This window comes from Protopterus annectens, chromosome 11.part0 (assembly GCF_019279795.1).
Source record: "Protopterus annectens isolate FY-2018-M chromosome 11.part0, PAN1.0, whole genome shotgun sequence".
NCBI classification, from domain to species: Eukaryota; Metazoa; Chordata; order Ceratodontiformes; family Protopteridae; genus Protopterus; species Protopterus annectens.
The window spans coordinates 35871292-35897881 of record NC_056745.1 but is presented as its reverse complement, the minus strand read 5'-3'; the positions used below and the strand labels follow the sequence as shown (position 1 = coordinate 35897881).

Here is a 26590-nt window from a genome sequence, read left to right as displayed (position 1 = left end):
TTGGCACATTCAGTTGCTACCTGATTTTTATCTACTTCTGGTTTGATTTCCATTCCTGCTTGACACTGGTATGCTTCTGCTCGACTAAGCAGATAAGTCATCTTAGATTTATTCTCCTCATGCTTCAAAACTTTCACTATGTTTGAGTCTTGTGAGGTCAGCCAATGTGTATGCAGTCCCACAATTGCAGATCTCATTTATGCATGCAAATCCTGATATTTTATGACTTTGTATCTCTCTGTACACAAGATACTGCAGTCACTGGGTGTAGCAATTTCAGGGATCAGTGCTACTTTTGTCTTCTTTTTTTGGACCACTATATCCAGTTTTCTAGCATCTATCTTTTGAACTGTTGGTAATGGGTGGTCCCTGTGATATAAGCATCATCATTTTCTATGATGCTTTGTGGCTCATGTTTCCAATGTTTTTCAGCCACTTCAATACCATAATGTTTGCACAATCCCAGTGCAACAGTCTCGCCACATTATTATGTCTTTCAGTATACAGTCCTTCTGGCATTAGTATGTCACAACCAGCAATGGGGTTTGCAACTGTTTCCAATTCTGTTTTACAAAACCTACATTTATTTGTTTCTCCCACATGTTCAATGGGCTTTGTAAACCAGTATGTACGTAGCCCACTATCTTGGGCTGGCAATATTAACCTTTCATCTCTTTGTTTGAATTCAGCTCTCCTCAACCATTCCTGCATTCGTTCCTGATAACATGAGGCTCTTCCAGATGTTTTCTATACTTGCAACTATGTTTATGCATTTTCCACATTTCTTGCCTTCTTATCTGTTCATTCACCTTATATTCTTTCTTTTGTTTTTTGGCACTTTCAGTTGCTGCCTGATTTTTATTTACTTCTGGTTTGATTTCCATCCCTGCTTGATGCTGGTATGATGGTAGACTAAGCAGAGGAGCATACATCTCAACCTCTTAGAGAAAAAATCTGGACAAAGCCTAAAATGATGGGGGGAGGGACAAATAGGGACAGCTTTTAAATATTGCTCTTACAAACTTAGAAAGTTGATAGAATAATATGTTTTGCATTAGCATTAATTTTCTGAAGGATATGGAGTCTTAAACTCAAATGTTTGTCATTATTTAATGACTTCAATTCTCAGCTATTTGCCAGAAAGGTACATATTTTAGGAGGAACACACCAAAAATATGAGGCAAAAGTCTGGAGATTCTTTGAAAATCTGTAAAGTTGAGAGGTATGCAGAGAAGTCATCTTAGATTTATTCTCCTCGTGTTTCAAAACATTCACTATGTTTGGGTCTTGTGAGGTCAGCAGATGTGTGTGCATTCTCACAATTGCAGATATATACATGCAATCAATTTCAAGGAGGCTCATCCCTTCTTTGGTATGGGGTATATATAATCTTGGTATGCACTAATTTTTTTAAATCATTTGATGAGCATGAAGCATCCTTCTAGTTTTCCTATCTAATCTATCCAACACGTTTTGGGGCCAGTCAACCACTCCAAAACTGTAAGTTAGGACAGGAAGAGCAAATTGGTTTATAGCTTGAATTTTGTTCCTAGATGTCAATGCTGTTTTCAGGGTTAATTTAAGTCTTCTAAAGTATTCCTTACCAAGTTTTGTTCACATTTGTTCATGTTTTATTGCTGATCCTTCATCAATTCCCAAGTATTTATATACTCCGTCTTGCTCAAGTTTTTATATAACATTATTGTCCCAAACTGATATTTTATTGGTGTTGCAGTTTTCCTGCTTTAATGGTTGCTTTTGCACATTTATCAAAACCAAATGACATTCTTATATCATCTGACAAAGTTGACAACTTGCAGTTGTGCTTTCAGTTCCTCATCTGGTTAGCTATACAGTTTTAAACTTTGCTATTTTCTAGTAGCCAAATTATAGCTATGGCCTAAGCTGTTAAGTAGGCAGCTTAATGGGTTAATGGCAAGACAGAAAAACAGCAGTGGCAGAGAGACACCCTGGAATATCCCCTTTTGAATTTTTATTCCTGGAATAATAATTTTTCCTTTATCATGGCTTAATTGCAAAGTGGTCTGCACTGTTTCAGAATCACTGTAATGTAGTCAATCAGTGTAGGGTGTGTCTTATACATTTTTAAGCACTCATTTATCCATGAATATGGGATACTATCAAATGCTTTTTTATAGTCAATCCATGCGGTACTTGTATTCTTCCTCTTTTTACAGTTCTCCATTATGACTTTATTTAACAAATGATCCTTTGTTCCATATGACTTTCTTTTATTGCCTTTTTGTTTGCATCTATATTACATGATCGAATGTTTAGGTGATCAAACACCTAACATTGAACTTGTAATATCGAACCCAAAAACGTCGAATGTCACAGGGAAAGATGTCCGTTGGCCACGAAAAAAAAAACTTTACACCCAAACTAAGTGGGGGGCTTCACCCCCACACCCCCCTAACTAAATATACCAACTCCAAGATCGCTCTACAGTAGACAAAATGGCAAAATCTGGCAAACAGCCAAGGGAAATCTTTCCCTGCATTAAATTGGCCAATCGCCATTTTTTGCTTTCGATATTACAAGTTCGATGTTTAGGTGTTTAATCACCTAAACATTCAATCTTGTAATGTAGACCCTTTTGTTCTATTGCCATAACTGAGTTTCATACCTCTCAACTGTACAGATTTTCGTAGAATGTTCAGATTTTTGTCTCAGATTTTTGTTCTCTTTTCCATAAAATTGTGTTTTTTCTAGCAAATTAGTGGCAAATCATTAAAGATTGAAGTTACAAAATAATGACAGACATTTCTGTTTCAGCCTTCATACCCTCCAGAAAATTGATGCTAATGCAAAATCTGTTATTTGATCAACTTTCCAAGTTTGCAAGAGCAATATTTAAAAAGTGTCCCTATTTTGGGGCCTTTGTCCCACTTTTACTTATGGTTTTCTCCAGATTTTCTGCTCTAAGACATTGAGAGGTATGTTGTGCTTTCTTCTAAATGACTATAAACTCTGTCAGCATCAATTCCATTGTATAGTTTATATGTTGTCGGAAGGCAAGTTATTGTTCTATAGTTTTTAGGGTAGCTTGCAGGTTCACTCTTAAGTAGGAGCATTGTTTTTCCTGTTAGTCAGGTTGGTGTCTGTTTGGGGTGTGAATATAAATAGTGCTTACGTAAGGCTAAATCTTTGTGCAAAGATGCTAATACTTTTAACCAGAAATTAGTTACTGCATCCAGGCCTGGAGTTTTCCAATTAGAAGCTTTTCTTAACTTTGTTTCAATCTCTCTAGCTGTTACTTCATCCCATTTCATATCCTGTACATTTAAACTTATTATTTTTTTTACTTCTTGTATCCATTTAGCATCTTTGTTATGTTCCACAGGATCTTCATAGATACTTCACCATAATGTATCTGTTTCTTCGTTTTTTGGTGGTCTTTCAATTCCTTTTACCTTGTTTCCCAGTCCTCTATGAAACTTTTTTGAGTCATCAATATATTGCTTAGGTTGTACTTTTCCTTTATAATAATCTACATATCTTCTAAGTTTTTCTGCCTGTTCTGATATTTTTAGTTTGTTATTTGCAATAGTGCATGATAGATCCTGATCTGTTCTAATATTACATATCACTTTTATCCTGTCTTTCTTAGTATTTTTGTTGAGCTATTCCCTTTTCTATATTCTTCTAACAGTACTTCCGTGATGGTATTCTATTTCTCCCCTTCCTTTCCTATATAATATTCCTGATAAATTCCAAAAACATTTCAAAGGGGATGCATTGCCCAGCTTCCCTACACTCAGTAAAGTGTAAACTAGATGATGTTTCAACTTGATGAGGGCAATTATACATCATGCAAACAATCAAGTGTTATTCACCACCATAAGTCAGTGCTGGCATGGTTTCTATTTGTTGGCCAGCAGGGGTTCAAAGTTTTCTTCACTTCTCTTTTTCTTTCCAGGCTATAAAATCAAGATGAAGTATGGTGGTAAAGACCCCTCACGGGGGGGGGGGGGTACATGGGACCTTACCTTCTGAAAAATAATGTTTTAATTTTATTTTATTTTATTTTATTTTATTCAGGCAGTGCTTTGCCTGACTGAAGCCTTGATCATTTTTTTCAGGAGATATAGTGTAATGATATCCACCACATGACAATGAAACCTGTGTAGATCACAATGTAATAAATGACATACTTATGAAAACGGAGCAAGTTACTGTTGTCAGTGGTGATATAAATCTGCTTAAGTTGCTGTCAATCAGTTACATATTAACATCTGCACTAATAAACATATAATGGTACAAGTAAATTTCACAAAAAAGATTTGCAGGGCTCATACATTTAATAAAAGACATACAACAGAAAAGGAGTTACTTCTTGGTTATCAAAAAATTACCCTCGTCATAAAATGAAGTATAGATTAAAGTACAGAGACTATGATTTCTTGATCATATATTCCATTTCTAACTCTTAGCTTTACTTGTGCTCAAAGGCTAAAAACAGCAGTAGTAAAGTACTCTAATTACATCAGAAAATTGAAAATGTTATTTTTGAAAAATAAAACATTTTTTGAGAAAAAAAAAAAAGAAAACTGAAAATAAAAACACCGGAATGCAACATGTTATAAAGAATGAACTAGCCACCCAAGCACAGGACTAACATATGTTGAGTTAACTTTATAATAATCAAAGGAGTATGTTAGAGTACTACAGAGACAAGGGGAGACATCCCTTATATAACTGCAGTTGTGATAACTATTGCTACAAGTAAAATTAAAATCATGAGACCATATAGCATGCCCAGTGGTTTCCTATATAGAATCAAGGAAAACTGACTAAACCCCTGTCAACAAAAAGGACTGCCCTGTGACTAGAACTCATTCCAGGGGAGATAACAGAAGATTGCAGAATCTGATGTTTAAAATATTTTCATTAGCCATGAGCAGCAAATGTAGGTATGCAAATATCATGCAAACAAGTATACAGGAAGTCTCATGAGAAAACATACAACTCAGTTCAGGGATCGATCAAAACATCCCACAGCCTTAATTTCAGATATGCATTTATTTTATGGTAGTATTGGACATTAGCAAGAAAAACTAAAATATTTAGTTATTTTATCAATTTTGTTACAACTGTGGGTCTCTGCTTGCAGTGAAGTCACACAGAGAAAAGCTCATATTATCACTGAGTTTCTTCAAAACTATGATGATCTTGTTGCAAATGTAGGACATTAAAGTCTTGAGTAAGTAAGTTCTTATTTCAGAAATGATCAAAAACTTTTTTTTTCTGGAGGTAAGCCTCACTTCACTCTCACATGTATTTATTTATTTTAAACCGTTTATGTAATTTAGTTTTATTGACCAAATTTAACCAACAAGCCATGGTCAATTTTTAGAAGTGAGGTAGTATTAATACTAAAAGGAGTAAAATATTTTTTACTAAGATTTGGACTAGGGAAGTTGAAACATTAGAATGGAACGGAAAGAAAACTGGGTACCAAGACATAATAAGCGTTATAGGGTCTATATTAAATCGGGAAAACTTACTTCAATGAACAGCATTTCATCAGAAATGCCGTTCATCAAATTCCACTTGTGCCCCCCACATGCTTAATTATATATACCAACTCTGACATCACTACAGTGAAGAAAGGGCAAATTTCCTGATCATCACTGTTCCACGATCTCAGCATGAACAGTTTGATGAATGGCATGTTCGATGTAAGTGCACCAAAAATGCTATTCGCTGAAATTAATTTTTGATGAACTAATAGGGACCCAGCATGATAAATAATGCAAGGAGTCATGTCATGTCATGTATGAAAATCTTAACATATTAGACAATTGAAACTTAAATTTTCTAATGATGGATTCTGTTTAAGGAATTGTGCTAGAAGCACAAATATTTTTATGGAATGTTTTCTTGTGAAAAAGGTTTAGAAAATACTAGCAAGGTATCAGGGACAGAAGTGGGAAAATAAGCTATCAGAATGAATTTTGGATGCACATGATGAAGGGAAATGGAAAGTGGATAAGAATACTTTGGTGGTTAAGTTAGTTATAAAGTATGTGATATGGCAAACAAGACTACACTTCTATAAGAATGATACAGAAATAGACGAAGATGATATTGTAAAGCAAATTCTGTATAAAGTGAATACAGTAATGGAAGAGGTAGAGAAAAATGTGAAAACAAATGTTTGGAACAGATGTTGGGAAATTCATCAGAATGCATAACACTATATAATGAAAGAGAAGCTGTACACACAACATATGGAAAATAAAGAACACAGTTATACATACTAGGTCTAGCAATGATTTGTACGATTTTTATTTAAGCTCTATGTAGGTAAGTATTTCTAAGGAGGGGAGGTCTAAGATGATGTCATTAAACAATACTGTTAAATAAGCAGGCTTTAGTATTGGTCCCTGAGGGATGCCACATTTCAAGATTTCTATGTCAGATAAAGTTGAATCTAAAGAAACTTTGAATTTGTGGTTTTGTATGTAATTCTTGAATGAATTATACAGTGTTAGGTCTGAACTGAATGTGTTTAGTCTGGCCTTTAAAAGTGGTTGAGCTACTATTTCAAAATGCTTTGATGATATTTAGGAAGATGTCTGCTTTGAAACTGTTGTTTAGGTTCTCCTAGATTTTGTCAATTGCTGTACAAAGTATTGTTATGAAACTGAAACCCTTTTAAAAAGATGTAAAAATGAGACTGGATGAAAAGTGGCAAAATTTCCAAAACAACCAAAAAACACTTAAACTGTGCAGATGTTCAGAGGGAAAGAAAACATGTCTTTAGCATTAGAATAATTTAATACCATGTTTTAGCCCAAAGGACTTCAGAAAAAAACATTTCAACAAGGATATGAAAAGGACAAATGACTTTAATGAAACTGAACTTGAAAAAGTAGAAATATAAGAATTTAGACAACTGCTAATTGATTTAGAAAAGTATATCAAAAAATGTCATGCACTGGTAGCTGAAAACAAATATTTTGAAACCTGTCTTGAACTTAATATATTCCCAAAAGGCTTGAACATTTTTAAATGCCCTAATGGAGTTTGCATCAATGATAATTTTTATCTTGAATTAGTTCAGTTTTTCAATAAAACAGGTCTTGATTTGTTGAAAATGCTTATTAAAAACAACTGTGCTGCTTTGACTCTTTTAAGAGACAACATTTATAAGGCTGATGCACTACAGAATGATATGTTGGGACATTGTCCACAACTGCATGGAGAATATGAGGAAGTGGTAGTGACTCTTGAAAAGTTTGAAAAAACAGTGGTTGCTGGAAAATTAAAAAAAAACTACAAAGAGATAAGCTGGCTTTTTTTAACAAACCAGCTTATCCAGTGAATTTTGATTCATTCTACAATCAGCAATCATTGTTCATAGGTTAGTACTAGGATAACTGCCCTTGCGAGACATTTTAAGCCTAGCCAATTATCCCTTGTGAGACTCAAACCCTGTACCTTGTGTTTGTAAGGCAAACACCTTAACCATTAAGCCACCCTCCCAACCAATTACACTGCCCCTTTAAATCCGAACAGGGAAGAGTAGCTTGATTTCTAGATGACCAAATCAATTAATCCACCCACAAGCATTGATGACGTCAATCAGCTAAGTGTGTTGAATGAACTGGAAGAAGGAACCCCAAGAACATGTAACATTATGAATGATATTGTACAATTGCTGTTGTAGTCCCCGGACTGTTCTAAACAAGTAAATGATTCAAAAAACTTCAGGGGGGGAGTCGCTCCATGAAGCAGAGGGCAAGAGGTAGTGGAGTTTTAAAGACTTTTTAGAAAGTCCATTACCAGTGAGTGAAGACTTAAAATTGTTAATTTGTCTCATTTTGAGTTAAATTCATTGCGGTGTAAGTTGCTTAAGCTAGGGCTTAGTTTTGTGCCCAGCCATAGAGCAAACATTTCTAAAACGATTTTAGAGCTCATATTCTATATTCGAAAATTGAATTTGAGTTATTGGTTAAAAGACATTGTCTTAAGTGATGTTTTAAGGAAAACATCTGTTTTTAATTTAGCACTAAATGGTACTATTGTACAGTGTTGTACAAATGACATAATTTGCCTGTTAACTAAAAGAAGCAAAAATGCATTTTTAATCTATCCCCAAAAGAAAAGGCTATGCATGAACTAAGTAAAAATACTAAAACAGTAAGCACACCAGCAACTAAGATAAACAGATTGTATGCTACAAGAACTGTTAAAAATCTAGTAAAGCATTCAGCCTGAAACACAGACAGGGTATAAAACTCAGTTTTATTAATTATCGGTAAGCACTTTTGCCAGTTCCAAGCTCGCTTCTTCAGACCATTAAAATCAGCCACAAATACATATGTTGATTTAACACCTTGTCCAAACCCCTTATCCAATCAATTTAAAAGTTCCAAGCACATGATCATAGAAACAAAGTATCTACTCCAACAATACCTCCTTAAAGCAGCATCACTTTATTTCTTAAAACTCATGTCTTATATAAAAAACAACCCTAAAACATCACTATAAAATAGCAATGTTAGTAAATGTATAAGTAAACCTATGATATTAAGGATATAAAAAAAACTAACTTCAACAACAAAAATAAAAACTATAAATGTATGTTGCATATATAAATATATGACCTACATTTTTCAAAGAACAAAAATCTAACCTCCTAACATTAATAACAGCATCTCAATTATTTATTTAATTATTTAAATAAAGGTCTGGCTTTTAACACCAGTTTCAATGGTACATGTCCATTAAGACCCAATGCGCTGTCGGCACGTAATCTGACAATCCACTTAGTTTCAGTATCCTCAGTTTGATTCTGCAAATCACCCGCATGTTGATACTTCTTCATAATCAATAACCTGATAGCTATGCTCATTAGTATTGACAAAATGCGTTGTTAATGCATTAGTTATATTACGAGCCTTAATATTGTAAACATGTTCTCTTATTTGGTCTCTTAACCATCTATTGGTCTTTCCTATGTATGATGATCTACAGATTTTAAAATTGGCTAAATAGATTACGTCCGTACTGGTACAATTAGCATTGACATTAAAAGTATACGTCTTACCAGTGGTTTGGATGACAAAACTGACCACTGGTATCAATATATTGACAATAATTACACATTTTACAGGGAAATGTATGCCTCACTCTACTATCAATTGACTTAGCAACTTGTTCAACACTTATATAGCCACATAATAATCTTTTAACAGATTTCTTGTTTTTATATCTAAACATAGGTCTCTCACCTACTATGCTCTTTATCTTTTCATCAGTGGCAAATATTTTCCAGTGTTTACTGATAACTTCCCCAATATTTTTAACATCGTTGCTGTAAAACAGAGAATACCTAACCCTTTCTATTCTTGGTCTTATAGGCTTATGTTGTTCAGACTTATCTGAAAAATATGGTTGAGCAACTTTATTTCTTAATTCACAAACATTATAACAGGTTTGTTTGATCTGCTGACATTTATAGCCCCTACTAGGAAAGTTTACACTTAGACGGTTTAATTCATTGTAAAAGCCTTAATCACAAGCATTTAGAACCTCTAATGGCTTCTGCCTTGATGATATTAGGAAAACTATGGGGGGATGCATGCTATTCCCGTGCAATATTTTATTCCATTAGCACAATTTCCCATGTATCTTTGTGGTGATTTTACCTGCATTATCTTTTTTAACACAAACATCCAAAAATGGATCTGATCCTTACTTTCAATCATGTCAAATTTTAAATATGTGGTAACATTCTGCATATCATCATAAAACTCATCAAGAGTATGGACATCTTCTGTCCAAATAAAAAAACACATAATCGACAAAACAATGATAAAATGGAACATGTACATTGTATACCAGGTTATTCAAAACATGTTTTTGTTTTCAGACATCCATAAATATGTTGGCGTAGCTATTGGCACTTGGCGTGCCCATAGCTACTCCATCCAACTGTAAATAATATTCGCTTCTAAACACAAAAACATTATAGTTTAAACAATCTCCATACATTTGATTAATATATTGATATTTACTATATCTAATTCACTGTGGTTCACTTAATATTCTTTTAATACTAGGACAGTTTCTCCATTTGGAATTACAGTGAATAAAGACTGAATGTCCATGATCACAAAATGGAACTCACTTATGTTACTCTGTCCAAGAAAAAAAAACATATGCAAATCCTGCAAAAAAATTGTTGTATCATGTAAAATATATTTATTAAAGTTCAAAACTGGACACAAATGTTTCTCAATAAAAACTGAGCATAGTTCTATAAGCCAACTGGCTCCTGACACAATCGGTCTCAATGGAGGAGTACATGGATTTTTGTGAATCTTAGGAATACCCTGTATACATGGTATTCTTAGGTATTCAACAAGGCAATAATTATACAACTCTTCTATAATAGCCCTAGTGTTCAGTAATTACAGCAGGACCTGATCAATATTATTCTTCATTTTATAAATATCTCAAATTAATCCGGCGATAGGTGGAAATCTCATTCAACATTTCTCCCATAACCCTAATATAGTAACTAGTATGCATTATAACTGTAGGTCCACCTTTATCGGCTGGTTTTATAGTAATGTTAAGATTATTTTGTAATTCTCTCAGTGCCTGTCATTCATGAATATTCAAATTATAAAACCTTTTTCTATGTCTAGTGTTATTAAATAAATCATACAAGTCATCAGTACATAATTTACCAAAGTTTCCAATAAAGGATAAGTCACAGGAATTATACTACTAGTTTTTTATATGTAAAATGATTTTCAGTACCTTTATTAGAGTCTGGGTAAACCATTTTCAGCATAACATTCTGGATAAATAAATTGAGATCCAGGACAGTCTCTGCTAAGTCTGCAGATTGTGAAGGAATGAACGTAAGACCCTTTTCAAGCACAGAGTTCTCATTCAGGGAAAGGATCCTATGGGAATTATTCCATATTAAGGATTGCTCATCGTTTTCCATTATTTCTTGATGATATGATAGCCTTATCTGTCTGGAACAAATTTCTGCTTCTGTCTCCCCTGCTTCATGATCAACTTTGATTGTAGTTGCCCCTCTGATGTATCGGGAGTGGTAACTTCATAAATGGCTGTTTTTTTGAGGCCATATATGAAGAGTTTTTTGGTCATACTACTGGTGCATGTGACCCTTCTAAAATTGCCATATTATTTGCTATGTTGCCAGAAGTACTAATATTGTCTCTAATTTCCTTCCTCAAATTAATCTGCTTAGAATCTACAGCTTCTTGCACATAAGTAATACAGGTAAACTACATGCCAGGAATGGACATGTTCTCATTGATGTTACCATCGTGACCCATAGAAGTTGTAATAAAAACAATACTTCCTTGTTGCAACACCACACTATCTTTGTCACAAGTGACATTAGATTTATTATCTCACTGTCTTGGCCAGGTGAAAACTCTACCTAATCGAAAGTCCCGGATATCTCTCTCTATTTTCTTAGACTTACTTTGAATTCATTTAGTTTCAAATAAGGCTACAGTATCAAATAATTCCTTAAACTTAGAGTCCACCATGTGTTCCAGGTACAAATCATACAACTTAGCTTGTCAGCTCCATACACTATCCACTAGTTTCTGTTCTTCTGCTTTACAATACAGATTAAGCAATTTCATATATGAGAAGCCTGTTTCTATATTCAGTTGTTGCCATAATTTAAGTAATTCCAGAATCCATTCTCCTTGACTCGGCATGTTTAATACCCTAAGGACCTGAGATACAATTTGAAAATGAAGGAATGCCTCAAAATATAATCTTTGGATTTGGTATCTTTTCAACTTAAAAAGTTTGTCTTCCAAGGCATGCATTTCCTTATTTAAACAAATCTATCTTAGACGTACCTTTGTCTGCTGTACTAGCCATACTATTTGTGGATAAATGTTTCAATAGTGGATTCTCCGTAACATTCAGTAATTTATCGATTCTTCTGCATCCTTTAAATTCATGTCCATGTTGATGTCCCATCCATCATTGCGATACAACTACTAAGACATTGAAAGCAGCTTGTATAAACATTTACTGTCTGAATAGATATCAACACATGTAAACTACAGTAATAACAAGTTTAGACTAACACTAACACAGAAAAACTACAGAACTAAATACATGGGTCAAGTCACTTTAGAACATTCCATCCGATCTTTGTTCACTACCTTGACTGGCAGTAGAAATGTGCAATTCTTATTCAGAGGCCATTGATCACCATGTTTTCACTTACTCTGCACTTTCTCATGACTTCATTCACACAATTATACAAGCAAAGTTGTATTCATTCACAAGACCTGTAGCAAAACAAGACCAGACTATACTGATATAGTATTTATGTTTCAAACTGCTTCACTCAAGCACTCAGTGTTTCTTTATCTCATAACAAAAAAGCATCATAGGCTCGTAGGTTCGTAGGTGTGTACTAGGCTAATGGCCCCAGAGCCTTTACAAGCCTAGCCCATAGGATTACCCTGGCATCATGTCACCTGACCTTAGTTCCCAGTGCCTGTTGACATCATCAGTGATGCTTATATACGTACATATACATACATATGTCTATAATACACACACACACACACACACACACACACACACACACACACACACACACACACACACACACACACACACACACACACACACACACACACATATATATATATATATATATATGTTGGGGCTTCACCCCCCTGCACTCCCCACACCCTCTTACTTTAATATTCTCCCTCTAAGACCGCACTACAGTGGAGAAAAGGGAAATTTCCCTTACCCGCACTGTAGTACAGCCTCAGAAACAGGCATACTTATGCGAAAGTGCTTCTTCGGTGAATAGCACTTTCACATAAGCATGCCCGGTCGTTTGGGTTTCGGTCATTTGCTCACTCGAACAAACGTCCTAGATCCATTTATTTATATATAAACACACACACACACACACACACACACACACACACACACATATATATATATATATATATATATATATATATGTGTGTGTATATATATATATATATATATATATATATATATATATATATATATATATATATATATTTTATGTTTCAAACTAAGTCTAATATATCTCCCTTTGATTCATCTTTTATCAATAAATCAAACTTTTATCTACTTAACAAAGTTGTTATAGGAGTTCTGAGTTTAAGCTACTTTAGATAACCATTTAATCATGCTATCTTTAGATTTCCACTGAGAAATAACTTAGTAGGAGATGCATAAGTTGTAGGAAACACACCTTCTGTCTTGAGTGTTTGAATGGTAGCACTTATTCCATGCATTCACATGCAGCAGATAGCATTTTGCCTCACAGCAACAAATTTTCCTGTTCAGTTATAGGTTCATAGATTCATAGGTTCATACTAGGCTATCTGCCCTAGGGCATTTATAAGCCTAGCCAGAATGTGTTTGGCTTTCGCCACCCATTTTAAATTTATTTTGCTATGCCCTTTTTCGAGGTTAGTATACTGTGCCTCTGTCTAACAGTGACACAGAAGTGATACCCGGGGTAAACCTATGATCTCCCATCCACTCATCAAGATTCCTCTTGAAGAGAGTCAATGAGGGACTCTGCCTAACCTGGACTGGGATTTTATTCCAGAGTGAAGGGAGCCTCTGGGTTATGAATCTGTCCCTCCAGCATGTCCTATTTATTTCAGTGCTGAGGTTCAAGTCTCTCGAGTGCGTAGCTCGATGGGATTTGGATTTTCTGAGGTGCAGCATGTCCATTAATTCCAGGTTGGTCATGGCTTTATACGTCAGGCACAGATTGCCTCTGAACAGGCGGTATGCCACTGAGTAGAGCTGGAGTTTCTTTAACCGGGCAGCATATGGCATCTGTTTGAGCCCTTTGATCCTCTTGGTGAGGTACTTTTGGGGTCTTTCCAGTTGCTGCAGGTGTCTGGTAAGGTACATCCCAAAGGGGGCATTGTACTCAATTATGGGCCTGATGAGGGATGAGTAAAGAGGCACGATGACCTCCCTGACCTAGATGTGAATCCCTTCATGATTAGGTGGGCTATATATAATATTTTCTAACCACTTTGGCCACGTGGTTGTCAAATGAGAGATTGCTATCAACTTGGGTCCCCAGGTCCCTAATTACTTCTTCTGTACTTAATGGATTACAACCTATGTGGTAATTTGTGGGCACTTTGTTTTGCCAAAGGGGATGACTATACACTTTTGGCATTTAGCTTGAGGCCATGGCTCTGGCACCAGTTGTCTGTTTCTATGAGGCCCTTTTGGAGGATGCTTGTGTCGGCTGGAGAGTCGATTATGGCGCCTAGTTTGCAGTCATCTGCGAACTTGGTCAGCCACAGTCCTTCTGTGTTGGCCTGTACCTCTGAGAAATATATACCGAACAAGAGAGGTCCCAGGACTGAGCCTTGTGGGACACCACTTGTAACTGGTTTGGAGTCTGACATGGCTCCAGCAATTCTAACCACGTGGGTTCTGTCCTTGAGCCAGTTTGCAATCCATCTAGTGACATAGGGGTTTATATTTAAGCTGGTGAACTTATCTATAATGCCCGAGTGGGGTATTGTATTGAAGGCTTTTGCGAGGTCCAGGTAGGCTGTGTGGACCACCTTCCCCTCGTCAATGGCCTTGGTGATTGTTTCAAAGAAATCAACCAGGTTTAAGAGGCAGGATCTGCCCTTAACAAAGCCGAACTGGGTAGGATCCAGTGTCTGTAGGTCCCCAATATCTTTATTTATGAGGTCCATGATGATCCTTTCCATAGCTTTGCAGACCAAGCTAGTCAGGCTTATGGGGCGATAGTTTCCAGGATCCTTTGAGGCACCACCTTTATGGAGAGGGACCACTGTTGCTGTACGCCACTCTTTGGGCACATATCCTGTAGTAAGGCTGAGATTGAACAGTAGTTTTATGTTTGGGTTTAACTCTTCTTGGAGTTCATGTAGGATGCTGCCCGGGACACTGTCTGGTCCCATTGATGCTGTGTTTTTTGCTTTGGAGAGGGTGGCTCTTACCTGAGCATCTGAGATGTCAGGGGGGCAGCACTCTGCTGGGATAGATATTTGCCCTTTGGTGGGGAGGGGGGGAGAAGTTTGCGCTGAACCTGTCAGCTAGGATGTTGGCAATGTCTGTGGGTTCAGTGTATTTTTTGTCATTTTGGATTAATTCTGAGCATATCTGGTAATTACCACCCAGTTGGGTTGCCATCTGTGTGGAGTATGCATGTCCTCCCTGTGTTTGCGTGGGTTTCCTCCAGGTGCTCTAGTTTATACCCAGATCCCAAAAATATGTAGCAGGTGAATTGGACACTCTAAATTGATCAAAGTTGTGCATGTGAGTGTGTGGTAGGGAAGAAAAAACATGGCAGGGCTAGCTACCTGGTGATATGAATGTTGGCTGTAGTTGATTGTCACTGTTGAAGTGACACTAATCCCATGTATAAAAATGAAAAAAGGCATCATGGAGTGATGGTTTTATATGCATAACCATTATTAATGTTCTAGTACCAATCTTGTACAATTTTAATAATGTCCTACAGATGAAATATAGTAAGATTAGAATTATAGACACTTTAATGAAAGCCTTCTAAAAATATTATTCCCAACCTGGAAACAGATTGGTTATCCATGTCATGGTAAGCCATCACCTCCTTTGGCATATAGAACATTTACAACTTAAAAATGTTCCCAGACAATCTTTAAAACCTTTTTTCATTGCCTGACATGATTGCACAGTATTTTACCTCACACATTGTTGCCTTTCTCACTGAGGATTAATACATTTTATTTACCTGTGCTAACTACAGAAATGTCTGTATATTTGATTTCATGTCACAAAGGCCAGAGGTTAATCTCCATGAATTCTGCTGCGTTTAACAGCTATTTTGCATTCACCCCACATTTGTTCACATCCACAAGCCAATCTGCAATGTACAGTTTTCAGTTTTTCTTCTCACATGTATTAAAATCATGTCTTCTTGAAACCATTTGCCTTTTAAACAGAATCTGTAACATCCTGTTAGTATTTTTCCATTTTTCATATTCCTTGATGTCTTACCTTTAAGGTTTGCTCTTCAACAGTCTGAATTTCATTAAATAATCTTTACTGCTTCCTCGGGTAGCAATAACACATTGCAATGAACATCACATTGGTCTTCAAAAGGATTTTGAAAACTGTCAGCTAAATTATATATGCATCTTGAGCACAAAGATCATGTAAACAAACTGTGCATGTTATAAAAAACAGAAACACATATTATGCATATCAGGAAAATCATATGTACCTGCTGTGCATATCATGGAAACTGTCTAGTAAATACAAACATAAAATGATAGTATTTCCTATTAATAGAATTCTAACAATTTTGTTGTGCCTTAACAGCCATTTGTTGACCAGGTTACTTCACTGGACATGTAGCTCCTTTCTCAGAAACAATCTGATTGTGTGGGTGAGTGAGTGAATGAATGACTTTCTCAAGGTGATACAGCAGGCAGAGGAGAACGGAGAGAATCAAACTCTGTACTAAGGGAACTGCAATTCCTTCACCTATTCCTCTCTGCCAACTGCCATCCTTGTTGTTATGCTCTTTTCTTCAAAACATGAAAGCAATTAAATCTGTTTTAATAAACTAACCCTTTTATCAGTGTCACTATAAAATAAAATTATAACCATTAAACTTCTCTCACACTTCCTAAGAAACTCTGCCCCGATCCACAGACAGAAAAATATTCTTCACACTGTCAGGTGCATCATATTTAACTCTACAAGTAGTGCTACAAATTTTTGTCTCAAGATTTTTAATATATTTTCATTATTTTCCTAACATTTTACAACCTCTGCCCCTAATTAACCGATCAATTTAATTAATTAATTAGTTCTATTTTACTTATATTTTCCTTAAACAGATTTGAGAATTACTAACTACACATCATAAAACTCATGCAGGAAAAATCTGAGCATGAAAACTGCCTTTGGAATGCTCTCATATCTAGTTCCCTGTAAGTTCAAGAAAAATGACTTTTTTGTGAAAATCCGCACATGCATGTGTAAAAATTATCTGAACACAAATACACTACAAGAGTTACTATTTGTTTGAAGCAACTACCGATTTTTGTTAGTTATCACCATCTACATGAATGAAGGTTTTCATAAGTCTACCCACAATTTTAACATTGTTGAAATCCTTTTACAAAATTCATGTGAGATTTTGTTTATAAACCATGGAATAACAATGAAAACATTATTTGTAGTTTTCTGACATAAAATATATACTTTTACTGAAATTTACTGTATGCAACTATATACCTAATTGCTTATGTGTCAGAATAACAGTCACTGATTAGCCAGGAATTGAACCTTGGATCGTTTGATTTAAATACCTTGAATGTTTCACTTCATTTTCATTGTAAACACAAAAAAATTGAAACTTCAAACATTTCAGCCATATAACAGCTTATTCTTGTTTACCTGCTTAGTTTCTCTCTTGAGCTAATTAAAAAAGAACAACAGAAGTATTTGCTATTATAACCCTTTTTTTCTCCTTGGTTATTACTGATTTGTTTAACTGTGGCTAGAATTTAAAACAGTGATAACTTTCTTAACCTTTTGTTTACATTATGTATTAAATCATGATCGCTTTTCATTCCACTCAGAAATCAGTGAGGTATTTCCTAAGATCAGTGCATTATTGTTTAAGAAGACTTGCCTCTGTTGTCTTTAGGTCTCCATCCTGTAAAAGCATATCAGGAAATGAAACTTTTTATAAACCATACACTTGCATGAACATCCGCAGTGGTGCAGCGGTAGCATTGTTGCCTCACAGCAAGAGGTTCTCCTGTTCGATTCTTGGCTGGAGTGCGGGGAGTGCCTTCTGTGTGGAGTCTGCATGTCCTCTCCGCGGTTGGATGGGCGTTTGAAAGACATGCGTAAATGGGCATGCCTTCGTCGAAGGTTGAATGTCGAGCTGGCACCTCGACGTTCGTGAAACTCTACTGCCAATCATTAGCGGACCGGAGTTCCGCTGTGGCGACCCCTAAGCAGGAAAAGCCGAAAGATAACAACAACAACAACAGTTGCATGAACAAACCAGTCTATCTTGCAATATTGACTCATTAAATTTACTGCTGATTTAAGTTTATCTAGGATGTTTATCTTGTGACAATAAGAAGGAATATGAATTTAGTCAAAACAACTTTTGCCAAAGAATTTAAATTTCCACATCACCTTTCTACTTGGCAAATATGTTACTTTGAACAATTTGATCTATGACCACACTGTGTGGCATAATTTAACATTCTGATGTTTCATAGCTCACAAATCATCCTTTAACTAACGAGAGAGCTGTACTAAAATGTCACTGTTAAATGTGTAATCAACTTGGTAATTATTTTATTATTAACAAATGCAGTTTGTAAAAATCACATTTTAGCAAAAATCTGATTACTCTTCACTTTGCCCTGTTTGGAAATAAAAATCATGTACCTTCTGTACATTTATGGGGCCTATTTAAACATAGAGAATGTCTCCCGTTTTCATTGCATCTTTCAGAACAGACAAAATATTTACATTTTATTTATCATTTATAAACTCTACATCTTTATACACTGCAGAGGTTTACCAGCAAATCATATTTTAAATATGCCTGAATTTCTGTTACCATTAACTTAATAGTGTTTTGTACATGTATTTTTGTAATTAAATTCTATGGTTCATCAGAAAAACATTAACATGTACAAGTAATTCACATATTCTTTATCCAGTCTTAAGCATTAAAAATTAAAAATGAAATAAAACTCAAAGATAACTGCATAAGCCTGTTGTCTTCTCCATTATATGGGTGTGATGGTAACAATCAGTATATGTCTGCACATGTGTGCATGTGTAGTCATACTTGAATGCATTTATAATTACTTATGTGCAATCTTGTACATGCCTTTAACAGCAAATACCTGCAAAAATATCAAAGTACATTAGCTTGCATGCAAATGCACATTTCCTGTGTCTGATCAATTAGGAGTTCTCATTAATACAACAGTATAACATTAGCATTAAATAAAGGTCTACAATGAAACTTTGTAGAAGTGTGAGGAATTAAATTAAAAAACCTGTAATGTCACATTCAACCACCCATAAGATTAACTTTCTTTTGAACTCATAAAAAGTTACTGATGATTTATTTGACCACTTTTGGCATAATGCCCAAATCCAGAAGTCAGATGAGGAGGGAAATCTAGAAAGGAAAATTTTTGCTATCTTAAACATAATTTGTAGAATTAGATCTTTCTGTGAAAGGAAAGAGAAGGTTATTAAAATCAAAGTCACTTTCTGTGCAAAACTTTCTTCTTTTCTTCAGTGAAATTTTTACTTCAAATGATAGCCTGTCTTAGGGTAGTACAAACATCTCTATGTCTGCATTTTACAACAGACCTTTCTGTCTTTTTATTTTGTCTGCATATCATTGGAGCTTTAGGATTTATGACATATAGTATATCTCTCCTAAAAAGTATAGAATAGATTATTTTCTTTTTATCAGGGAGAAGAATTGCTAAAGAACATTGCCAGGCAGAACACTGTCTCTTAAATTATGATATATTTTTACCCGTCTTCTTTGGTAATCTCAAAACAACAAGGATCATATGATGAACTCACACATGCTGTACACATGCTGGACTATAAACAAGCAAAACTTAGAAACATTTCCTTTGTCATAATAGTTGCAATTAATGGGAGTCCTGTCATTAATGTGACAGCTTCCACAAATTCTGAGAATTTATATTCATCAGTCTGTTTGTACCTTATCAGTTTCTGTAGGTCACAACAGTTACTGACTGGGGCAGTTATCAGCTGTCACCAGTGGAAGTGCCTAATGGCCTAATTATCCTTTGCTGACAGAGTCAGTCCCACTAGGTTAGTAGCCTCTTTTCAAAGGAGACTCCAAGATGGAATTAATGATACTAGGAGACATTTGGATGGAGTACTTTCCTACTCTTTTCAATAGTCATCATTCAGTGAAATGAGGATATGCATACCATTCTGTAATTATATGGTGTCAGTGATTCTACCTAAAGACATCAACATAACCATAAATTACACTAAATCATTATTATTAAATGTCACTAAAGAACAAAAGAAAAAGTATAATTAAATGCAAACTTTCAACATAGACCAGCGAACTATCACAATGACTACATGATCGTCATAGCAGTACTACTAAAATCATTTATAATGACAAGGGTAGATAAAACATCAACAGTAAAATGTAATAAAAAAGGTAATGATACTGTCATATTACTGAGTTACACATCACAAAAGCTCTGTAGAAGAAGATTATTCAGCACCAAAGTATCTACATAAATGACTTTCATCCACTAGTCTTTACAGTTCTTACAATCTGTGCATGGACAAAGGGGAGATATCATCACTTATTACCCATATAATACCATGAACCTTGTTTTGTTAATGAAGTCTGTGCTATCAGCATATTGGAACATATAGTATGTATTACCTTTATGTTCAGAACTTATTAAAATACTACGTTTTGTTATTGTCTTTTGTCTTTGATTAGGGCCTGGTCCATTTCCTGGAATATTAAACATTTTGGGAATTAGTGGGATTGCTGATTTCCATGCTGGTCCCTTGGCGTCTCATGGATTTGCAACACTAGTCTTGGCATATATCAACCATGAAGATCTCACATACCCTGCTTGGTACTTTGGTGTGACAAAAGATTATTTTGAGGTACATTTTTGAAATCTTTGCACATAATCCTCATTTAGAAAGTAGTTTCTAATTGTTAGCAACTGTTCAGATTGCACCAAATTACACTACAGTGAAAGAAGACTGCCTCATGTCAAAAAAACTATTGGGCAAAATATTGTTGGGCATGTTAGTTGCCTGAACGCTCTTGCTGCAAGTGTTGAAGATACAAAGTAAATTTCATGAAAACCACTTTCAGCACCAGTGGTGTTTGTGTTTTAGCTCACTGATGACTGATAGTGGAGTACAGGGCTGCAGGAGAGAAGGGAGAACAAACTTAGTACATGCTTTACTGAAAGTGGCATTCAGTTATTTATTTTCACAGCTACAACACTTGTGGGAGGTTCCTTCAGTAGATCAAGATAACTGCATTATAGTTAAGCTCCTAGTGTAACCAGCATCAGAAACATATTTAATGCATACAGGACTAAAATTCATCTTTAAAAGGAAGTTTAGAAGGTGGTTCTGTTATGCTCACAGACAACATAACACAGACACTGTAAAAAGTCACGGGGTTTTATTTTATTTTTTTTTGTGCTAAAGAGTATGTGGGACAAAGTAAAAAATCTGTAATAATATGCACCCCTTTTTTTTTTGCTGTGTCTAGCAGTCTGTCAGCACACATAGGGCTAGATTCCATAAAGCTCTTGGAATCTTGCGCATTACATTAATTTTTGCACAAAACTTGCGGATAACATTATAATATGCTGCTATATGACAAGAAACTCAGAAAATCTCAGAGCACAACAGAGTACTGCAGAGTACTGCAGCTCCAAGGGCATACTGTGGTATTGTCATTAGGGATAATATAATTATCGACCATGGGATGGTTAAGGCCAATCTATAAACCAATGGGAGAGGTAATTTCCAGCATAAAAAGGTAAATTGGTTAGGTTTAAAATGGCCCACAATGGCAGCTAGCCTAGTACTTACCTATGAACCTATAAATATTGTTGTAACATGTAAGAAAGGACAGTTAAACAATCAGTTTTATTGCCTTATTCTGGAACCTTACTATGGCACGTCTTTTCCATACAGTTCTTCGGTGTGTGCTGCATAAACCAAAGAAATGCGTAGTCACATGGATTGCATCATAAAATAGTTTACTGCGTGCACGTGACCTTGCCGAAGTACAGCATGGCTTCAAAGATCTCACTCTACTTGCTTGTCCTACATGTATAACAGGATATTTGTTATGCACATCAAATTGCCTACATACAGCTGTAGCAGATTACTGGTTGCATTACTCTTACATTGCTAATGCAAGTGAACATTTATGTAACTAAACTCTGACTATTATCAAAATATAAAATAAGCTGAGGCCATCTGAAGGTAGCTTTTAATTTCAGGACAATACTGATTGTATATTATCATTGTATTCTGGAAAACACGTGTATGTATATATATATATATATATATATATATATATATATATATATATATATATATATATATATATATATATATATATATATATATCACACACACACACACACACACACACACACACACACACACACACACACATATATAAATGGGTGACATATAAGTTGTCTAATCAGAAGTCATAAAAACTATCTAATCACATTTTATCTAATTATATTATTCAATACATTTTACTACTTATTGCTTTGATAATGAGGAAAGTTTATAATTTTTGATTATTGGTATTAGTTTTCTTAAAGATTTGTAAATATTGCAGTTTGCTTTATCAGTCTGCTGGATTGTATAGACTGCTAGTGCACTTCCAGTGATATTTCCCCTTCTACTGTTGTGTGATCATGGAATTCTTATATATAGATTAAGAGTGGGGTGGGGTTAGAGCCCACCCACATACGGAGTGCAATGGCTTGCACTACTGCAGAAAAAAAATGTTTTTTCTGTTCCTCTTTTGAATTTTTCCGGTTTAGATGAAGCGAGTTTAGATAAGATGTGTGTCAATATTTTGTTTTTATATGAAATGACAGACACCCATTTATATATGTATATAAATATCCATATATGCATGAGGGGAATGGCTTTGCTCTAAGTGATGTTTTGTCACCAGTGTGTGAGATCACACCATTCTTGGGGTTGGGGACTATGCCCTTTCCCTGATATTATGCGATCTTAGAGTTAGTATATATAATATGCAGGGGGAGTGGGGTGTTGGTTTTAATTTAAATTTTGCATGCAGTGAGGTTGTTTCTCAGCTCATGCCTGGTAGTATATTGATACTGCTGTTAACGTTTTGTGGTCAGCTTATGCATGGTTGAAATACAGGTGTATCAATGAAAGTGAAAGTGAGTATATCTATATATACATATACATATAGTTCACTTTATAATCCCGAAATCCTGAAATATCACAAACACTACACTAACCATACACCACAAACATACACGCACCTTCCCCAGCACACAAACCTACACTACAAACAAGCAAGGGGCAACCCCCCCTGCACCCCCCATGAGGGGGGCTGCACCCCCCCACACCCCCTGCTTAAATATACTAACTCCAAAGTCGCACTACACAGACATACATAAAAACACCGCCACACACCTACATTCCTCTCGCACACCCACATCACAGTCACAACACACACTAAAGCCCATAACCAACACACTTACACATAGATACTTACCTGAACTTCCACCTATTCATTCACAAACTGCAACAGCAGAAGTACTACTTCAACATCTTCAAATTTTGGGATTTTGAAATTCGTGCTTCTGGTATTTTGGTATTTAGAGCTTTCAGCTATATAATCTCAGGATTCTGAAATTTGATATTTCAGAATTTCGGGATTATATAGTGCTCCTATATATATATATATATATATATATATATATATATATATATACATACATATATATATATATATATATATATATATATATATATATATATATATATATATATGTGTGTGTGTGTGTGTGTGTGTGTATATATATATATATATATATATATATATATATATATATATATATATATAGATAGATATGCACACACACACACACACACACACACACACACACACACACACACACACACACACACACACACACACACACACACACAGATATACATATATATACACAAGTGCTTGAATTTAGCTTTCAAAAGTTAGAGCACTTGAAATACAAGTTAAATAGCTCATAAATTCACTTTTCCAACATCGCCAATGTTTGGACGTGCAAGACTGAGTATAGTGGAGGCCTACAATTTGCCCTTCCTCCACTGTAGTACAATCTCAGAACTGGTATGCATAAATAGCAAGGTACAGGGGCTTGCACTCCATGTAAAAAATGTTTTTTTGTTATCCCTTTTTTATAACTTTGATTCATGCATTGATGGCTGCATACTAGGAGAGACTGTGTCACAGGCCCAAGGGTGGACATACCCCCTTGTCCTCCCCCATCCATAAAACCTATTCTCAGTTCTTATATTCTCTGCAGCTAGAATGACCAGTTCCACTTCACATTTGCATCATTTCTCTCCCTCCCTCTAAGAAAGGCAAATGAGCTAAGCTCCATCATTCCTTCCTTGACCCCTGACGGCTCTAGCAGGTGCCCAAATTGTTACCTGAACTCAGGTAACTATCTCATAGTTAGGAGAAATCATACTATATTGAATAAGCTGGCTAATATTCTGGAATATAATTTACTGTATTTTATTCTTTACTGAGGTCTGGCTCCCCTGCTCTCCCAGTGTTGCTGGAATGATCGATTATCAGGCCAAATAATTAGCAATAAAATATATGTTGCACATTTAAAATTCTATATGCCTCAATTGTTTATGGTTCAGCTTTGTGAGTAGTTTTGACTACTAAACCCAACCCCATTAAATTGTAGTTGACTCAAAGCAGTCATACACACAAAACACTTTTTCTGTTGTATGATGTACCTCTGACCAGAATAGTTGGTAATGTGCTGTGTGAGATAGTGTGCTTTTTTGTAAAGGTAATAAGTCAAATGTTACAAGGCTTGTGAGATATGGAGTACCTTGATGGCAACTTTCATTACAGCGTGGCCCCCCAAATCATATTTTCCATTTTGTGGAGCACACATTGGTGGTGTGAATGCTTTTCAAGTATTAAAGGAAACCTGAACAGTACTAAGATGACAACACTTATAGTTCATAAAAGTTATGTCTATCTTGCTCTGTGTGTGGCCATGTGTTGTGAACTGCCTTATCAAAATGTGGTGGTAAGTGAAACAAACCAGGTACACCTGTAATGTAAAGTAAGTACATCTATGCCAGGCACAAAATGTATGTTATAATGGAAGGTACAAGTCCTGGTTGCTGCACACTTGCTTATAATGGACGGAGTGTCCTGACGTGGGGACCTCGTCTCCAGATACTGGTTTTAATTTGTGGCTTGATGATGTGAATGATGTTGGAACTTCTTCTGCAGAAAATGAAAGCACAACACCTCCCCGATGACAGCATCATGTCGTATGTTGTTTGAAGAACACTGATATGCTGTGATTGGCTGCCAAAAATGTTTATTTAAAGAAATCACTCCCATCAATATACTGTGATTGGTTGCCAACAATGTTTATTTAAAGAAACCACTCCCATCAATATACTGTGATTGGTTGCCAAAAATGTTTATTTAAAGAAACCACTCCCATCAATATACTGTGATTGGTTGCCAAAAATGTTTATTTAATGAAACCACTCCCATCACAGAGCTGCCCTGGGGCAGTGTGGAGAGATACTAAATACTGCTCTGAAGATTTCTGTTTTTTGTTGGTATGCTCCAGAACCTGGAAAGCAGTCCAGTTTTTCCACTGCAAACATGGATATTGTTAAGAGTTTTAGTTCTTGTCTCTTCTCTGTATTTATTGTGGTTTGAGTAAACATATGAACTTGGGTATTTCTGCTGTGAATGTTTTTCTGATACAGTTATGTACACATTAAAAACTTTTGGCTGCCTCCTGCTTCATCCTATGCCAACTGTATCTGTGCTGTCTGTATGAACAGCATGTCTGCACTGGCTTATTTGTTTATCTGTTTCATTAGATAACCACGTAAATGACCATTCTCAGCTTCAACCCACACCAGAGGTACACTAAAGGCACTCAGAAGAAAAAGGAAAAAAAATAACATTATTTGTAGTAGTAACTAAACAGAGTAAAATACACGTATGTAAATATAATACACAAAGGGATCTAATTATTAGTGTAACTACATATTACATAGGTACATAGGTTCATAGCTTGGTACTAGGCTATCGGCCATAGGGTCTATACAGGCCTAGCCATAACAATTTCCTGGATATTTCTTCCCACAATATTTACTTCCCTGGACCTCTGTCTTGCAGGGTGACTGATGTGATCCCCAGGGTGAATTTCCTATCCTCCATTCAATCATCAAGGTACTTTTTGAAGAGGGACAAATAGGCACTCTGCTTGACGTGTATGGGCAGTCTATTCCAGAGTCTGGGGAGTCTCCTGGGTCAGGAATCTATCCCTCCAGCAAGTTTTGTTCATTGTGATGACAAGGTTTAGATCCATGGAGCGTGTGGCTCTGAGAGATTGGGATTTCGTTAAGTGTAGCATGTCCAACAGCTCTACATGGCCTTGTATGTTAAGCAGAGATCGCCTCTAAGTAGACAATATGCGACAGAGTATAGCTGGAGTTTTTTTAGACAGTCAGCATAGGGCATCTACTTTAGGCCTGTGATTCTTTTAGTGAGGTATTTCTGCAGCCTTTCCAGTTGTTGCAGATGTCTTGAGAAGTACATATGAAATGGGGCATTGTATTCTATAATGGGTCTAATGAGGGATGAGGACAGTGGGACAATGACCTCCTTTTT

At 35.7% G+C, this 26590-nt stretch overlaps 1 protein-coding gene across 1 annotated transcript in view; it reads left to right on the top strand.

Annotated features, from left to right (window-relative positions):
- Positions 1 to 26590, top strand: part of LOC122815992 (bile acid-CoA:amino acid N-acyltransferase-like) — a 351946-nt gene that overhangs the window by 110364 nt on the left and 214992 nt on the right. The window contains exon 5 of the mRNA XM_044088870.1: positions 20597 to 20769. Coding sequence (XP_043944805.1) covers positions 20597 to 20769 — 173 coding nt within the window. The remainder of the gene's footprint in view (positions 1 to 20596; positions 20770 to 26590) is intronic.